We start from the raw sequence: 16,758 nt of genomic DNA, 5'->3' as shown, positions 1-16,758 counted from the left end.
AGTACTGCAGTATACTTCACTTAATGGAGACATGCCTAACTGGAACAGCCACTTTACTGGGATCTCTTTCAGGATACCTATTTCTTCTAACAATTGCCATTCATTATGACCACCACAAAATTTAGACAGAATTAGCAAAAAATCTCCTTAGTCGGGACACATTTTTTCAGTACCTAACAGCAAAATACTACTTAAACCAGTAGGAGGATGGACAGCAGGTGCAATGGGACTAGTAAAGTGCTTAAAATTACTCATATGCCTAAGAGTTTGCAGGACCAGAACCTCTCTTTTGAATTTCTTAACTTTTAACTCCATTTCCCCAATGTTGAATTAGAGCACGTATTTTGCATTTAATTGTAACTTATTTTTAGTTCAATTAAAAGATATGCCATCATCTGCTTTGTTCACTTTTGAGCTGCAAACATTTCCTTTATTTGAGAACTTAATTTTTTTTACAGTTACTGACGTTTGGGGAGATGACAACTTCCTATTGTATACAGAAAAGTCTGCTTTGTATATTGAGATTTTAAATTACCATAGGACAATAAGAACGTTTACATACCTGAATTGGGAATATTTTGACAGCAACATACTCATTTAGCAACTGAGCTTTCCATACACAACCAAATCTTCCCCTAGCTTTGATCTCTAACAACTGCAGAGGCTTCAGACCCATCAAGGGTGAAGGTGGTGGTGGGCCAGGGTCCTGAAAACAGATAGAAGTGTATAATTGAAATCTAGATATTCTGTGTGAGATCTAGGATGACAGTATTAGGAACATAAAGACAATTATATTGAAAAACATTTGGTGTCAAATTCTGCCGAAAACAAAACAATCTTTAACCCTTCTTTACAGGAAGGAAACAGGACTCCGTCAGACACACTGAGAATTAAGACACAAATAGAAACCTAACATATTTCTAATATTTAGTCTTCTGAGATATGAAGGCAGAAAGGCACTAAAGAGAATGAAAATCAAGCTTTAATTATGATAGAATTTCAAGTATTTTTACAATAGCAGAGCAGAGAAGTGTGTGTGTGTGTGTGTGTGTGTGTGTGTGTGTGTGTGTGTGTGTGTGTGTGTGTGTGTGTGTGTGTGTGTGTGTGTGTGTAAGTAAAATGCAAACTAGACCAAATGTATTTCTGTCACTAACTAGAAGATGACTGAAGATTCAACTTGCCTGCTCACTTTGTTGTACTCTACATAGCCATAAAGAAGACCTAGGTTCGACTACCATTCCATTTCTCTTTCTCATGAAGTTAGCAAACAGTGTTGCAGAATATTTAACGTTTAGAGAAGAGGCAGTGTCTCATGTCACACTCAACAGTATTTTCTCCAACTGAAGGAGTAGTGCTGGTGAGCTCCAAAGGGAAACCAAACCAATCTTTTTCAAACACAAAAGAAGTTGAGAGGACTACAGGAAGGCAATGGGACAAGTGTCTCAGGGTGTCTATGCAACCAGCAGATTACTCTGCGCAGCTTCCCTTTCTGGGAAATATTATTACAGTCACTGTAAATAATAAAAGCCCTTACATATTTTATTATATACATATATATTCATTCTACATGCACCTTCCTCAATTGAAATGGCACATTTTCAATATTTTTGGTAATGGCAAGCACTTTGGGCGTTTTTATTTTTCTTCCCAATATACTGTGTTTATGTAAACCATTACCTTACTCTGAAGAAAATGTCAGGCCTACTTGTGTCTGCACAAGCATATCAGAATTTTCCACTCACTGATCTAACAGAAAATTTAACTCTTCAGGCAGAGGCCAATTTTCTGGAGTCAAATGTTGAGAATTATTCTTGACTTTACACATACACCATTCACTTGTAAAGTTTGTGTCTGATACTACAGATCATTAATTCCAGTCCCCCTCTACTGATCATATAGATAAGATTCAGACTGATGTAGAAAAGGAGTTTTAGTCTATTTTAAAATCTTTTTAATGCACACATTTTTACTTCCCTAATGGACATTACTGCACTGTTTATGGGGGAGGGGGAAAAGCAAGATAAGAAAGTGATTTGCTACTTTTACATAACAAGTGGTCTCCCTCACCTCCATATTTGGACACTACAATGAAGGGTGGTATAGAATACCCTTAGACACGCGTTACAACTACAATTGTTCAGAAAATATGAGTCTTTAAATCTGCTTCACTATTGTGAGAACAAACAAAATACAAATGTTTTTGCCCTCATTTTAATTAGAAGAAAATTATAGATGAACAGATTTCAGTTAGCTAAAGTTGTTGTTCACATAATGCCAATTTAATACTTCACCAGGTCCTAGTTTAAACGTGCTAAAAGAATAACATTTCTTCCCAGTAAGTAACTAACACCAGATGATTACTAAGGAAAATGATACTTTTCAAGGAATGAATGTAATTAATGAATGTCAATTAATTGCAGTTAACGCAAGCGATTAACACAAAACAAATTAACTAGATTAAAACAATATTTGCAATTAATCACAGTTTGAATCACACTTTTAAACAAAGAGAATACCAATTTAAATTTATTATAAACATTTTTGGATGTTTTTCTACATTTTCAAATATATCCATTTCAATTACAGAGATACAAACTGTACATGCTCACTTTAAATTTTTGATTATCTTTTTTACAGTGCAAATATCTGAACAAAAGAAATAGTATTTTTCAACAGACCTCATACAAGTACTGTCGAATCTCTATCGTCAAACTGCAACTTACAAATATTTTTTTTTTAACATAACTGCACTCAAAAACAATATAAAACTTTACAGTCTTCAAGTCCACTCAGTCCTAATTCTAGTTCGGCTAATCGCTAAGACAAACACATCTGTTTACATTTGCAGGAGATAACGCTGCCTAGTACTTGCCTGAGGTGAACTGAAAAATACTATTTCTTTTATCTCTTTTACAGTGCAGATATTTGTAATAAAAATATAAAGTGAGCACTGTACACTTGGTATTCTATGTTGTAAATGAAATCAATATATTGAAAATGTAGAAAAACATCCAAAAATATTTATAATAAATTTAAATTGGTATTATTGTTTAACAGTGCGATTAAAAGTGCAATTAACTGAGTATTTTTTTAATTTTGCAATTAATCATGATTTTTTTTAATCATTTGAGCGCCCTAATAAAGATTAAGGGTAAAATTTTCACACACCCCTATTTTCACACATTTTCAAAAGCACTTAAATCATGTAAATGTTACCCTTCATGTAAGAATCTGAACCTTTAAAGAAACATGGGAGTGAGTGATGCTTAAAAACAAAACTAAGTTAAAATACTTTAAAAATGCTTATTAGAAAAATAAAGCTGTTAAAATACAAAACCAGAGCACCAAGATTAAACATTATAATTTTGTGTGAGACATTCAAAATGAAATAATTATGTCTCACTAATAATTCACTAACACAATGAAGTATAATTTCACTCCTATAATGGCTTTCATACAATTTCAAATTCCTTTACAAAACACCTTTGAAGAAGTTATCCCAATTTTGCTGATGTAGAAATTAAGTCAGAGGGGTTAAGACCATTTTGTTCCAAAATGGATGCCTGAAATTATTTGTAAATCCAAATCTTTGTACCAATTTAGTAGGCTTATCACAAGTGTTCAGAGCACCCAGTAGTTCCCATGGATGCCTAAATATGGATTTACACATTTAACTTTAGGCACCCATTTTTGAAGTCTTGGCCCTAATGAGTTGCCCAAATTAAAGAAGCAGCTCTGTGACAAAGTGAGCAATAGCACACAGATCTAGCTTTCTTCGTTTAGACATTAGAACAACGTTCCTCTTCCAAATCTAGAATATTTAACTTTCTGAATTCACTCTGTACCATATAGCAAGTGAATGTTCAAAACTTCTCATTTACTAATAGTGATTAAAAAAATTCCACTGCAATACTTGACTTCCTAACCACTAAATACTACATACTTCTTAAAAACTTCAGAAAGTACACAGACAGGAGAATGTATTCTCCACACTGTTGGTGATATTTATATTATCACAGTATACAGAGAATATTTCTTCCACAACAAAAACTAAAACTTCTAATTAAATGTTTTCTTGTTTTCACAGTGGAACACACAATTCTTCTATAGGGCAGAAACTGGACTTACTGTGCCATGAAATTCTGTAATTAAAAAAAAAAAATTCTGAAAAAAAAAATTCAGTTTCCTACATAACAAAATTCTGAAAAAAGTGGTAGTTTTCTATTAAAATGTTTTGTTTTGACTTCACAAAACTGAAAAGTTTTATTGCAATTTAGAATTTTATTAAAAAAACAAAATTTGAAAAATAATTTTCAACAAAAAAAAAAAATCCAAACTTTCCTTTCTGAAAAGTTCAAAATGGAACACTGTTTCATTTTTCCTGAAGCAAAATTTCATCAAAATCTACATATTTCCATGAAGTGTTTCACTTTTTGAAAAAAATCAATTTCTTCCAAATAGACAAATGTTCCATTGGAAGAGTCCCAACTAATTCTAGTTTATGCAAGCCATTTAGGTGCCACAGGCATAATTATTTCTAAATAATCTTTTCAAAAGATCTTTGTAGCCTTAAGGGCTCTAAATTTTCTGAAAAGCCTAACTGACTGGCTAACCTAGTCAGAAGAAGACAAATGTTGATGAACTGACTAGGAGGCAGAAAACTCATAAATTTAAGCTCCACTTTCCCCATAAGTTGTAAAGCTAATTTGCGTTAAATACTGCACCAGACTATGGTTGCGAACCTAGGGAGCAGCAACACCAGAGAAGCAAACAGACAGAGGCTTGGTGGGACAACATCCCTGGTTGGAGTACCAGTACTGAAGGATATAGCTTGTTCTGGAAGCATAGGTATGGGAAAAAAGGAGGACGCATTGTGCTGTACGTCAAGAATGTTTACACTTGTGACAAGGTCCAAGAGGAATTGAGCAGCAGACCTACTGAGAGTCACTGGGTGAGAATAAAAAGGAAAAAGAATAGTAGTGATCTTATGGTGGGGGTCTATTACAGACCACCAAATCAAGAAGAGGAAGTAGATGAGGCATTCTACAACCAGGTAACAAGATTAGCTAACACACATGAGCTAGTATTAATGGGGGATTTTAACTTCCCTGATATCTGCTGGAAGACTTCCAGCAAAACACAGTATGTCCTGCAAGTTCTTAGCATGTATAGGGGACAATTCTCTGAATCAGAAGAAACAAGTACAGGGTCATCCATTTTGGATCTGGTACTGACCAACAGGAATGACTTATTTGCAAAAATGAAGGCGGTCATAACTTTAAGAACAGTAGGACAATGGAACAGACCGTCTAGGGAGGTAGCAGATGCTCCTTCACTGGAGGTTTTCAAAAGGAGGCTGGATAGCCATCTGTCTTGGATGGCTTAAACACAACAAATCCTGCATCTTGGCAAAGGTGCAATAAAGATTAGTAAATATCTGTAAATGCTGAAAAACCATTACATACATGGTAAATAGCAATGAGTTTCCTATTTTAGTTTCTTCTGAACCTGAAGAGTTTCATTTGAAGCTGAACAGTGGTGTAAGTGGAAGGAAATCTCTACCAACTTTTTACAAATTTAAAATTTGCAGGAAAGCAATTTAAAACAGCAAAAAGCAACGTGCCATTTTCTCTAAACCATGTTTCCAATGGGCTTGTACTATGAATTAGCAAGACCGCTTATAAGAGAGTGAAGGTCATATCTACAACAATTTAGAACTTAACTCTCTTATGACTGCCAACAAGGAACAGCCAATTGTCAATGAAGTTTTATGTGCAGACACTTTAAAGTGATTCGTTTCTTTCATATAAGCCTCTGAAATCTCAAATGCCGAATTCAAACCAGTAACCTAAAAAGTGAAAGGCGGTGTATTCCATCATCAATCTCCACAGACATTCAACTCTATTGCACAAGAAATTCTAGTAATTTTGAGAGTAAGTTTACATTTTGACCCAGCATGCTTACTGAGCACTGCTACAAAATACTGTAAAGAACTTAATTTATATCAAAGCAACAAGAAATAGAACATATTACATGACCACAAAGTTCCACAAAACACAAAAACACATCAGTACAGCTTACCTCAATCATTATATGAAAGGCATGCTTGTAAAACAAACAAAAACAGGCAAAGGAAGTTACTAATTATATCAAGAACAAGGTGAAAAGCATTTTGTAAGAAAAGTGACACAGAAGATTAGTTTGTATAAAACAATAATTTGTTACAAAGAATATTTAAGGGGATATCAATTTTTGCTTGGATAATTAACTGATTTAGAATAATAAATCAGTCACTGATAATGTCATGTTAGTAAAGTAAATAGGTAAAAGCATAATTGTAGTACGGGATGCTCGTAGAAGTGACCTTATGATTAAACACAGAATTGCTCTTTTAAAGTATATGAAGAATCAGTTTGACAAAAAATGATTTTTCTAAAGATATTTTATAAACAGTAATGAAATAGAAAACTTACAGCACAAACATGGGACATATAGTCCACCATCTACTTTTTTCATATGCTACTTGGATTTCACAACTGTTACTCATCTGTTCAGCTGCTCATTATTCCACATATTTACACAGCATTATGTTAATTAGTCTATTTGCCACTACTCAATTTGAAAGATTTATGCTACTAGAAAAACATTCACATTCCTGCTAAAACTTATTTTCCACTGTGGTCACAAGAGTACAGCAGATGGCAGTGTTGCATTTTCTAAAATTAAGAAGCTATATTGTAACTAAAAACCATGTGTATGAAATGAAACAACCTTTCTTTAATAGCACATCATATGGTAGATCTGTATTACTAATTTAGAAGATTTGGACATGTACTTCTGGGGGTACAATTTAAATAACAGATCCTAGAAATGCAATATTTGACAGATGTAAGACATTTGAAAATACTTAAGGATTCTTTCAATAAGTCCAAATAGTTATTCATGGATTTTTCACTGAAAAGCTTTGTAAAAAAGGAGGAACAGAGAACTCAATTACTGGAATTTAGAAAATGATTTAAATTAATGTTGATTGTTTAGCCAGGTTAACCCCCCAACACGCACACCTTCTTAATCCAAATGGCATGCCACCTGCAGTTTACTACTACACTCATTAAGCATTAATTTTGAGACTTTGTTAACTTACATGATTGGTTGGTTTGTTTTTAATTGCCCTGAATGACTGGGTCCTTAATTAGTCCTTTTATCTGGACATCAGCATCATCAATCATGTCATCAGATAAGCGAGTGCTATTGCACAAAATTCAAACACTTAGGGTACTCATTTTTAATGGCAACTATCCCTATCCACCAACCTTTGTCTGTCTTTATCTTCTGAGATTACACATGTTGCAGGGCCAAGGACCAGGTCTTCCACTGTGCTTGGAAACTGCCTAGCACACGCTGAGCAGTATCTATATAACAAGCTAGATGAAGTATTTCTTGAAGGCTAGATTAGCCGGAGTCAGACTTATGAATCCTACAGTAGGGCTTATTGCTATTGAAAGGATGACCAAGTTCCAACTGATTTCCCGATGATCCCTTTGCTAAGAAAAAAAAGAAAAATGGGCAGTCTCCTTTCTTGCCCCCGAAGTCCTGAAGCAAAGCCTGGCACCCACCTGACACAGAATCCCAGAAATATAGATGGAAAGGACTTTGAAATGTCATGTAGGCCTGCCCCCTTCACTGAGGGAGGACCATCCAGGACAGGTGTTTATAGCCTCTTCTTAAAAACCTCCAATGACAGGGACACCATAACCTGTCTTGGAAGCCTGTTTCAGAACTTTATCCTTACAGTTGGAAAATTTTCCCAAATATCTTAACCTAAATCTCCCTCGCTGCAGAATAAGCCGATGACTTCTTGTTCTAGTTTCAGTGGACATGGAGAACAACTGGTCATTGTCCTTTTACACAGCTGAAAACTTATTGGCCCCCCCCCCCCCACTCACTCTTTTCTCAAGACTAACATGCCCAGTTTTTATAAAAACAAACTTTCCTCGTAGCTGAGATTTTGACATGGTTTATCCTTATTGATGCTTTCCTCTGGGCTCCCGCCAATTTGTCCACATATTTCTTGAAGTGTGGCACCCAGAAAGGGACACAGTAGTCCAGCTGAGGGCCACTGTTAAGTAGAGCAGAACAGCACAAATTACCTTCTATGTTGTACATACAAGACTCCCGTTAATACACCCCAGAATGACCACCTTTTTCACAACTGCATCATACTATTGGCTCACATTCAATTTGTGATCCATTATAACCCTCAGACTGTTTACTGCAGAACTATACCTAGCCAGTTAATCCCAATTTTGTATTTGACATATGTTTATAACACACATCAGGAATTATGCAGAAACTTCTTCTGATGCAACATGATACCGGAATTTGTAAAATGTTAGACCCTCCCTAATGAACTCATATTAAAACCACAAACTCAACACTAAGGGTATGTCTACACTGGCAGAGTTACACTGCCACTCAGAGAGCGCTGAAGTGAAACTGCTGTTGTGTGTTCACACTGTCAGCTGCCTGGGCAATAGCGTGTTCACACTTGCAGCGGTATTCGGAGCAGTGCACTCTAGGAAGCTATCCCATGGAGCATCTCTTCTTCGTCTGCCACTAAGAGTTGTAGCAAGGCAGAGGAGGTCAGGGAGCATCCCTGGTCCTATCACAATTCCCCGTGATGCACTGCTTCGCATCCCAGCATTCCCTGTGCTTCTGTTCACATTTGGTGCCATCTTTCAATGGTTTGTGTAATGCACGCTCTGCCTCTTGAGTCTACAGGAGTGGATCCCGCACTGTTGACCAATAGACTGCTGGCTCTCACTAACACGTCACGAGTGGCAGTGGAGTTACTCCTTAAACTACAAAGGCAAGAGGAGTTCGACATTGATCTCGCTATGTGTAGTAGCTATGACACGAGATTGCTTGTGGCATTCACGAAGATGCTTACCACAGTGGAAAGCCGCTTTTGGGCTCAAGAAACAAGCACTGAGAGGTGGGATCACATTGTCATGCACTTCTGGGATGACGAGCAGTGGCTGCAGGACTTTCAGATGAGGAAAGCCACATTCATGGGACTGTGTGATGAGCTCGCTCCAGCCCTGCGGCGCAAGGACACAAGAATGAGAGCTGCCCTGATGTTGGAGAAGTGCACTGTGGAAGCTGGCTACTCCAGACTGCTACCGATCAGTCACTAACCAGTTCAGAGTGGGAAAGTCGACCGTTGGACTCATGTTGATGGAAGAGTGCAGGGCCATTAATCGCATCCTGCTCCAAAAGACCGTGACTCTGGGCAATATGCGTGACATTGTGGATGGCTTTGCACAAATGGGCTTCCCTAACTGCGGAGGGGCAATAGATGTCATGCATATTCCAATTCTGGCACCAGAGCACCTAGCCACCGAGTACATTAATCGGAAGGGATATTTCTCTGGTTTTCCAGGAGCCTGTGGATCACCATAGGTGTTTCACAGACCTTAACCCAGGCTGGTCTGGAAAGGTGCATGATGCATGCATCTTTCAGAACACTGGCTATTTCAGGAAGCTGCAAGTGGGGACTTCCTTCCTGGACCAGAAGATCACTGTAGGGGAAGTTGAAATGCCCATTGTGATCCTGGGAGACCCTGCCTACCCTTAATGCCGTGGCTTACGAAGTCATATACGGGCAACTTGACAGAAGCAAGGAGCGGTTAAACAATAGGCTGAGCAAGTTCAAAATGACGGTTTAAAGGCCTGCTGGCTCTGCCTATATGAGAGGCTGGACCTGGCCCATGACAATATTCCTATGCTAATAGCCGCGTGCTGTACTCTCCATAATATTTGTGAAGGGAAGGGTGAAAACTTCACTCAGGGTTGGACCACTGAGGCTCAGACCCTGGAGGCTGAATTTGAACAGCCAGAGACCAGGGCTGTTAGAGGGGCACAGCATGGGGCCATAAGGATCAGGGACGCCTTGAGGCAGCAATTTGAAGCTGAAAGCCACTAATATTTGTTGCTATGCTTGGGAGTGCAGTGCTTGTAATGTTAGGAGGTGATTGTGATTGATGAAGACGATGCACTATGAAGGTTTAAGAAAACTGCCTGTTGCTTTGCAGGGCTCTATTTTCTTTCAATTAATAGAATAAAGATTGCTTTCAAATCAACACAATTATTTTATTAAAAACAACAAACCAGAGGAGAGAGACAAACAAAAAATACACATCAGAACTGAGGGAGATGGGGGAAGGGAGGGTCCTGGGACGGTTAAAGATTTGCGTATGTCCAGGTATCATATCCAACCTTCTCCTTTGGAGTACAGTGCAGCAAGTAACGAACTTCAGCAGGGCTGAACTACAGAGGGGCAGGTGTTGAGTGCAGTGCGTACTGGGAGTCCGCAGTGCTGGACTGTGATGGGAGAGGAATGGAATGCCGCGGGTACAGACTGGAGCCAGGAGATTAATAACAGTGTGATGGCAGTGTCTAAGGGGCGCATGGGAAAGAGTTTTGTGACAGAGGCTGCAGAGGAGGACAGTTGCAGAGCTGCTCTGTTTGCAGTGCTAGTAGTGCCTGGCACGTATCTGCTTGCCACTCCATAATGTTTTAGAGCTGCTCCGTGACTTCGTTCTGGCACCCCACGTTCTCCTTTCGGTCTCTCTTCTTACTGTTCCACTAACTCCTTCAATTCTTTTTTTTTTCGGCCACAGAGCGTATCATGACATCACGCAGAAAAGTCCTCTTTAGTTTTCCGTGGTTGCTTTCTAATTCTGCACAGCCGTTCAGCTGGCGATAACAAAGAGGGAGGCTGGGCTCCCTGGGTCATATCTGTGAAGCCAAAATGCAACCTTTAACAGAAGCAGTATTGTTTGCAACACACAGATCACTGATTTAAAAACACAGCCACTACTCACATACCTGTCACTAACTGTCTGCTTGCCTGGGGTCAGCCATGAGCCACAAGACCCCCCAAAATGGTGAGTAACCACAGGGGCAGAGAAAATCAGTGTTCCATGACCATACTGTGCACTGGGGCAGGGGGACTTATAATCATTCCTGTCCCCACATTTTCCACAGGCTGTGTTCATTATGGAAGATCTCGCTGCTGAGGGTGAGCAGGGAATCAAGGAAGGGTTTTCTCCAAGACTGTGGCTTTCACCCTGGCCCTTATGCAGCTCGCTTGTATGCAGCAATGGTCCCCCTGCCTGTTACGGCAGAGTGGTGCGGGAAAGTTAACCTTAATACAGCAAGAAACAAAGCAGCTCTGCCAAAGAACCTGCAGCAGCAGATTGCCCAGTATCTCCAGGAGAGTTTTGTGGAGATCTCTATGGCAGATTCCCGTGAAGTGAGGGAGTCAATCAACACCCTGTTCCGCCGCTCAGACTAGGCATATGGTGGTACGTGCATCATACAGACACAAGCCTGCTTTCTGCAACCCTCCTGTGCCCAACAACTCGCTTCAGCGATTCCCAGAAATCAAAGCCACTTACCAGGGCCTCTTCTCCTGTTTGTACTTTGCCAACCTCTGACACCTGTGACTAGCTAGCCTCCACTGGAGTAGAGAAGAGCTCCTGGCTGCATGCATCTCTGACCTCCGAGTCATCCTCTGCCTCTGGGTCCCCCTCCTCCTCCACATCCTCGTCCAAGGTTTCCTTCTCCTCCTGGCTCGATCCACTTTTGACTGGCATACGAACCACCAAAGTATCCACAGTGGCCTTCGCAGTGGAGATGGGGTCACCACAGAGTATTGTGTCCAGCTCTTTGTAGAACTGGCAACTCATGGGCGCAGCACCGGAGTGGTGGTTTGCCTTGGTAGGCATTCCGCAGCTCCTTCACTTTGACCTGCACTGCAGTGTGTCCTGGTCATGGCCCCTTTCTGTCATGCATAGTGAAATCTGTCCGTCGGTATCATAATTTTTATGGCTAGAGTACAGCTGGGACTGGACAGCCTCCTCTCCCCAAATGTTGATGTCCAGCAGCACAGCATTGTTCCAAGCAGGGGATCGCCTGCGCATGGAGCAGGCATAGTCACCTGGAAAGATGTGCTGAGACCACTGCACACGTCACCGAGTAAACAGGAAGGGGACTTCCAAAATTCCAAAGTAATTTAAGGGATGGGGATGACGGCTGGTCACCAGAGGGCAGGGCAGTAGAGTTCAAACTGATGACCAGAGAGGTGAGAACAGGCATTGTGGGACACCTCCCAGAAACCAATTGCAGGGCTGTAATCAACCAGGGTGTCTACATTGGCACTGTGGCGCTGTAGCCCCAGCGCAGAGAGCTGTACGCCTCTCATCGGGTTTTTTTTTTTTTTTTTTTACAGCCCTGCAACTGCACGGTTTCTGTGCACTAAGTGGCTTGGCAAGGAGTACACCTCAGGAAAGCTGCTTTACTGTGCAGAAACTTGCCAGTATAGACAAGGCCTAAGTTTCTCTACATAAACAATTAGTTTGTGGCAAACAGGGTTGTTAATCTACCCTCACTAGATTGCCACATACCAACTGTGTTTGTGGATCCTGCTCATGTCTATTAAATCTGTTAAAGAGCTTTGATTCAATCCCGATTCAAAGAGGTCTACATCAAAGAGCATTAACAAATAGCTAATGAGCATCAGAGTCCACATGGACAGTTAGTCTGTGGCAGGCTAAACTCATATCCCAGATTACTGTGAACTAAATGTGCATGTAGACAAGCCCCAAGGTCTCGTCTAATAATTTAGACTAAGTCCTTCAGCAAAAATAAAAAGAACAGTTATACACTTTTTAAATTAGAGAATCTTACTGTACAAACTTTAAGGGGAATTCACCTCTTAACTACTTCCTTCCTATAGTCAGAAATCCCTCCCTATTACTCTGACTTGTCACTACTGCATATGGGTGCAGTTATCCAAGGATCTTGACCCTTTTAACTCTTAAATGACTAGATTTTAAGATGATGTCCTCTGACAAAGTTAAAAGTAAGTAATAAACCCTATGCTCCAAGACAGGAGGTTCTTATTTTGGACATAACTATAAAAAAATTCCAATGTTTACTTTCTGGAGCTACTGTAAAGGTATGAAATTGTCCTAGTTAAAAGTCGGGATTAGTACAAATGAATGGAGAAACTTGTTTTACATTATTGCAGAAAGTTTAAATTTGACATTTTATTCAGCTGTAAAACGTTCAGATCTATTAGATAAGACACTAGTCACACCACAGACACAACTGGTATTATTTGACATCCTTGACAGTAGTCTCAATTGAATGAGTATGGAGATTGAACTATTTGGTTATCTATAGAGGTGATTCTCCCTAGAACAGAGGGATTAGCAGGGTAGTGGAAAGAAGCTTGGATAACTGCCATTTTTTCCTATACCTTGTTCTGTGGATAGGACTTCACTCTCCAAAGCTATACCTCTGGCAATTTTCACCAGCACTAAACACACTAAAAATGAAGCATTTTACATGAACAATTTTTAAACTGACACCTCATCTAAAGTGTCAAATGAAATTCCTGTTCAATGTGATCAAGCACTTGTATAAATATACATTTGCAGTACGACAACTGGCAAATTGAAGAGGGGAAAAGAAAAAGGAAGAACCCCCCCCCATACCACACCAGTCCTTTCTAGCTTTTGTTTTTACAAAAGTTTAGCAAAAGCTACATTCCTGTGGTACTTAAATAATTTTAAAGGCACAGCAGTTACGAAAATCAGAGTTAAAAACTAAAGAAGCTTTAATATGGTCATACTGCAGACACACATTATGGCATGAAGTTAACAGCATAAACAATACACCCAGATGATGAAATATTTAAACAGTTTGTATATGGGGATCTCTCCATGAATAAATTACATTTTAGTCCCACATAAAATTAATAAGAAATTGAAAGAGAGTTAGTGGCTCAAACATGGGCAAGAAGTGTTGTACTAGGTATGCTACCTTTCCTTCCCTTCCCTCCCCACAAACATATTACTTTTAATTGTAAGATACTAATACCAAAAGGTAAAAACCAAAGGCAAAAGGTAAAAGCTTTAACCCATTTTCAAAATTAAACCCCTGAATCAAAAGTTGTACTAAGTTCCTAATTTTAACTGAAGTGAGATTTGTCTGGCACTGTTATGGTGCCAATCAAGTTGTAGATAGCTAAGGTAACTACAAATGAACATACAGTATATTTATTTCAGTAGGTAAGAGCATGCCTACTTTGACAAGAGAAATAGGCTTACAGTGACAAATCCAGTTTTCCAATTTACTACATCTGTGCACAGCAGCAGCAGACAAGACAAAATAACTGTTAAACCTGAGTTAAAGTTCAGAATTTAAGTATTGCTAACATTACGGAGAAAAACTTTAATCTCAGTCATTACAATTTTCTTCTAACTGTTCGTTACATTTCCACTATATTTATATACATATATACACCTTCTGGAAACAAAGTTAAGGTCATTGACACAACCTTAATTCTAGCCACCTCCATCTACCCCGCCATAGTTCATTGACACGGTCATACCAGGTAAGACACATCTACCAACCTGAGTGACAAAAATACCTGGGCTTTCAGCATTCTCCAAAAGCATGCCAATTAAAAACCAAACAGTCAGGTATTGTTTATTGTGAAACAAAGTTGTAATATTTTTTTAAATATTGTTTGCCGCCTTTTTCTGTTTCTCTTGTCTTTTTCTTTCTTATCGCTTATGTCTTCCTAAATTGTTTTCTGTGTTTGTTCCCTTTTTCACTTTCCAATCCTTTAGTTACTTCTCTTTTTCCCCTATACTGTGTTTCCTATCTCTTCCTATAGTTTCACCCGCCTTTTCCCACTTCTTCACCCTCAACCCCCAATTTTGTACGTCTTTGTTCTTCTAGGTTCAGACAGACTAGAAGTGGTAAGAAATACAACATTCCGATAAATTCTATTTTCATGAGATTTCCATCTAAATTTTGCATACACAGGCACTTTAGATAAGAAACTGGAGTGTTGGTTGCTTAACCTAATCATACACCAATCCCTAATGTCATTATTGAGCATTGACAGGTTGTTCAAGCAATATCAATTTGAAACATTTAAAGTTTTACATGCAAATAGTCACTGTCTATCTGGAATTGCTGCGTCCAGTGCTGTACAAAACAGACAGTCCACGACACAAAGGTGTACTCTCATTGACAGCTTGAGCTATAACATTCGTCAGGGCTTACTTATTAATTACCACAGACTCACTTCTCTTGGGCATTGTAGAAGAAAAGTGTGTCTTTAGGGAGGATGTAACTGAGGAGAAGGATTTGGCTTGGTAGACTTAAAAAGGGAGCAGGTGTTTAAATGTTACGGCATGTATCTTTTTGCTTTGGTACAAATACCCATTATATCTAATTGTTTTCTTGCAATGATTTTGAGAATCATCATTAAGTGCCTTATCAGTTCTGGCCTTGATCCTATGTTGAGCTCTGCTAAGAGTGGACCTTTAAACTTGTGTGGAGTCCATTGAGGACAATGAGATTCTGTGTGGGTGGAAGGATACATGCTAGCAGTTCCCAATGATGGAACCTGCCCAAGTATCAGTAGGTATTATCCTGAGCTGTTGGCAATACTCTTTCTGAAGTATGAAAATGAATATTCTTGTTTTAGAATTAGAAGTTCCCCCCCCCAATTTCTCATTTGACAAATACTGATTCCCCCCCACATCTATTAATAATGAACCAAACCAACAGATCTCATTCTGTGTGTGAACCACTAACATCTATAGAAATATATACACCAGAAGTAGCAATTCTAGTACTGTTGAAAGTGGTGTCAGCAGAGCACAAGCATATGTAAAGTTTTGATTAGGTCTTACCAAAAAGTAGTGCATTTTACAATTAGATTAATCAATGTTACCCATGAGGCAATGTATTCTAGCTCAGGGGTTCTCAAACTTAATTGCTCTGCGACGCCCTTCTGACAACAGAAATACAATAAGGGGGGACCAAAGCTTGAGCTCGCCCAAGTCCCAATGCCCCAAGGGGTGGGGGGGCACTGAAGCCCAGGGGCTTCAGCTCCAGGCAGGGGGCCTGTAACCTCAGCCCCTCCACCAGGGCTGAAGCTCCTGGGCTTTGGCTTCAGCCCTGGGGTGTGGGGCTTGGGCACTGGCTTCAGCCCCAGGAAGTCTAATGCCAGCCCTGGCGACCCCATTAGAATAGGGTCGCAACCCACTTTGGGGTCCCAACCCACAATTTGAGAACCACTATTCTAGCAGATAGGGCATTGCACTGGGAGTCAGAAGACACAGGTTCTATTCCCAGCTCTGCAAAGCAATCCAATGTTTGATCTTGGGCAAGTGATTTCACCTCTCTGTCACTCTGTCCAGTCTTTTGAGATGTAAGCTCTCTGGGAGACGGTCTTACTGTTTTTATAATACCCAATGAGGTGCTGATCTCAGGTGGCACCTTTGTGACCAGAATATATTACTTACACACACACACTCTCTCTCTTAAAATAAAGTAATATTAACATTAACTTAATTTTTAATAGTACCCGATTGGCACTCTAGGTATTGGGGCCCCATCATGCTAGGACTATACACAGTTTATTAAAAAAAAAAAAAAAAAAAAAAAGCTAGCCTACTCCCCTGCATAACTTACAGTCCAAGATCACGTTCCTCAAACACTTTCCATTTAAAGCATATACAGAAGTGTTTACAGGATTTGGAACTAATTTAAAACAAGACACAAAATGCTTGTTTAACAAAAGGAGAGAAAATGGGAAGAAGGTCAATCAAGTTGTGCAGTAGTCAAGCTAACTAGTACACAATCCAATGACTGTACTTCAATTAT

General features: G+C 39.4%; 1 protein-coding gene across 3 annotated transcripts in view; it reads right to left on the bottom strand.

The window, feature by feature from the left end:
* The window catches only part of ACVR2A (activin A receptor type 2A), a 110,022-nt gene that overhangs the window by 33,286 nt on the left and 59,978 nt on the right, over positions 1 to 16,758 (bottom strand). For 2 of the 3 annotated variants that reach the window (XM_074967311.1, XM_074967314.1), the window contains 2 exons: positions 6,082 to 6,105; positions 563 to 706 (listed from right to left, as the gene is read on the bottom strand). In XM_074967311.1, coding sequence (XP_074823412.1) covers positions 563 to 706; positions 6,082 to 6,105 — 168 coding nt within the window. The remainder of the gene's footprint in view (positions 1 to 562; positions 707 to 6,081; positions 6,106 to 16,758) is intronic. The other variant, XM_074967313.1, reaches the window with a different exon arrangement.

This window comes from Natator depressus, chromosome 11 (genome assembly GCF_965152275.1).
Source record: "Natator depressus isolate rNatDep1 chromosome 11, rNatDep2.hap1, whole genome shotgun sequence".
NCBI classification, from domain to species: domain Eukaryota; kingdom Metazoa; phylum Chordata; order Testudines; family Cheloniidae; genus Natator; species Natator depressus.
Note: the sequence above shows the minus strand (reverse complement) of the source record. Positions and strands in the feature narration are given on the sequence as shown.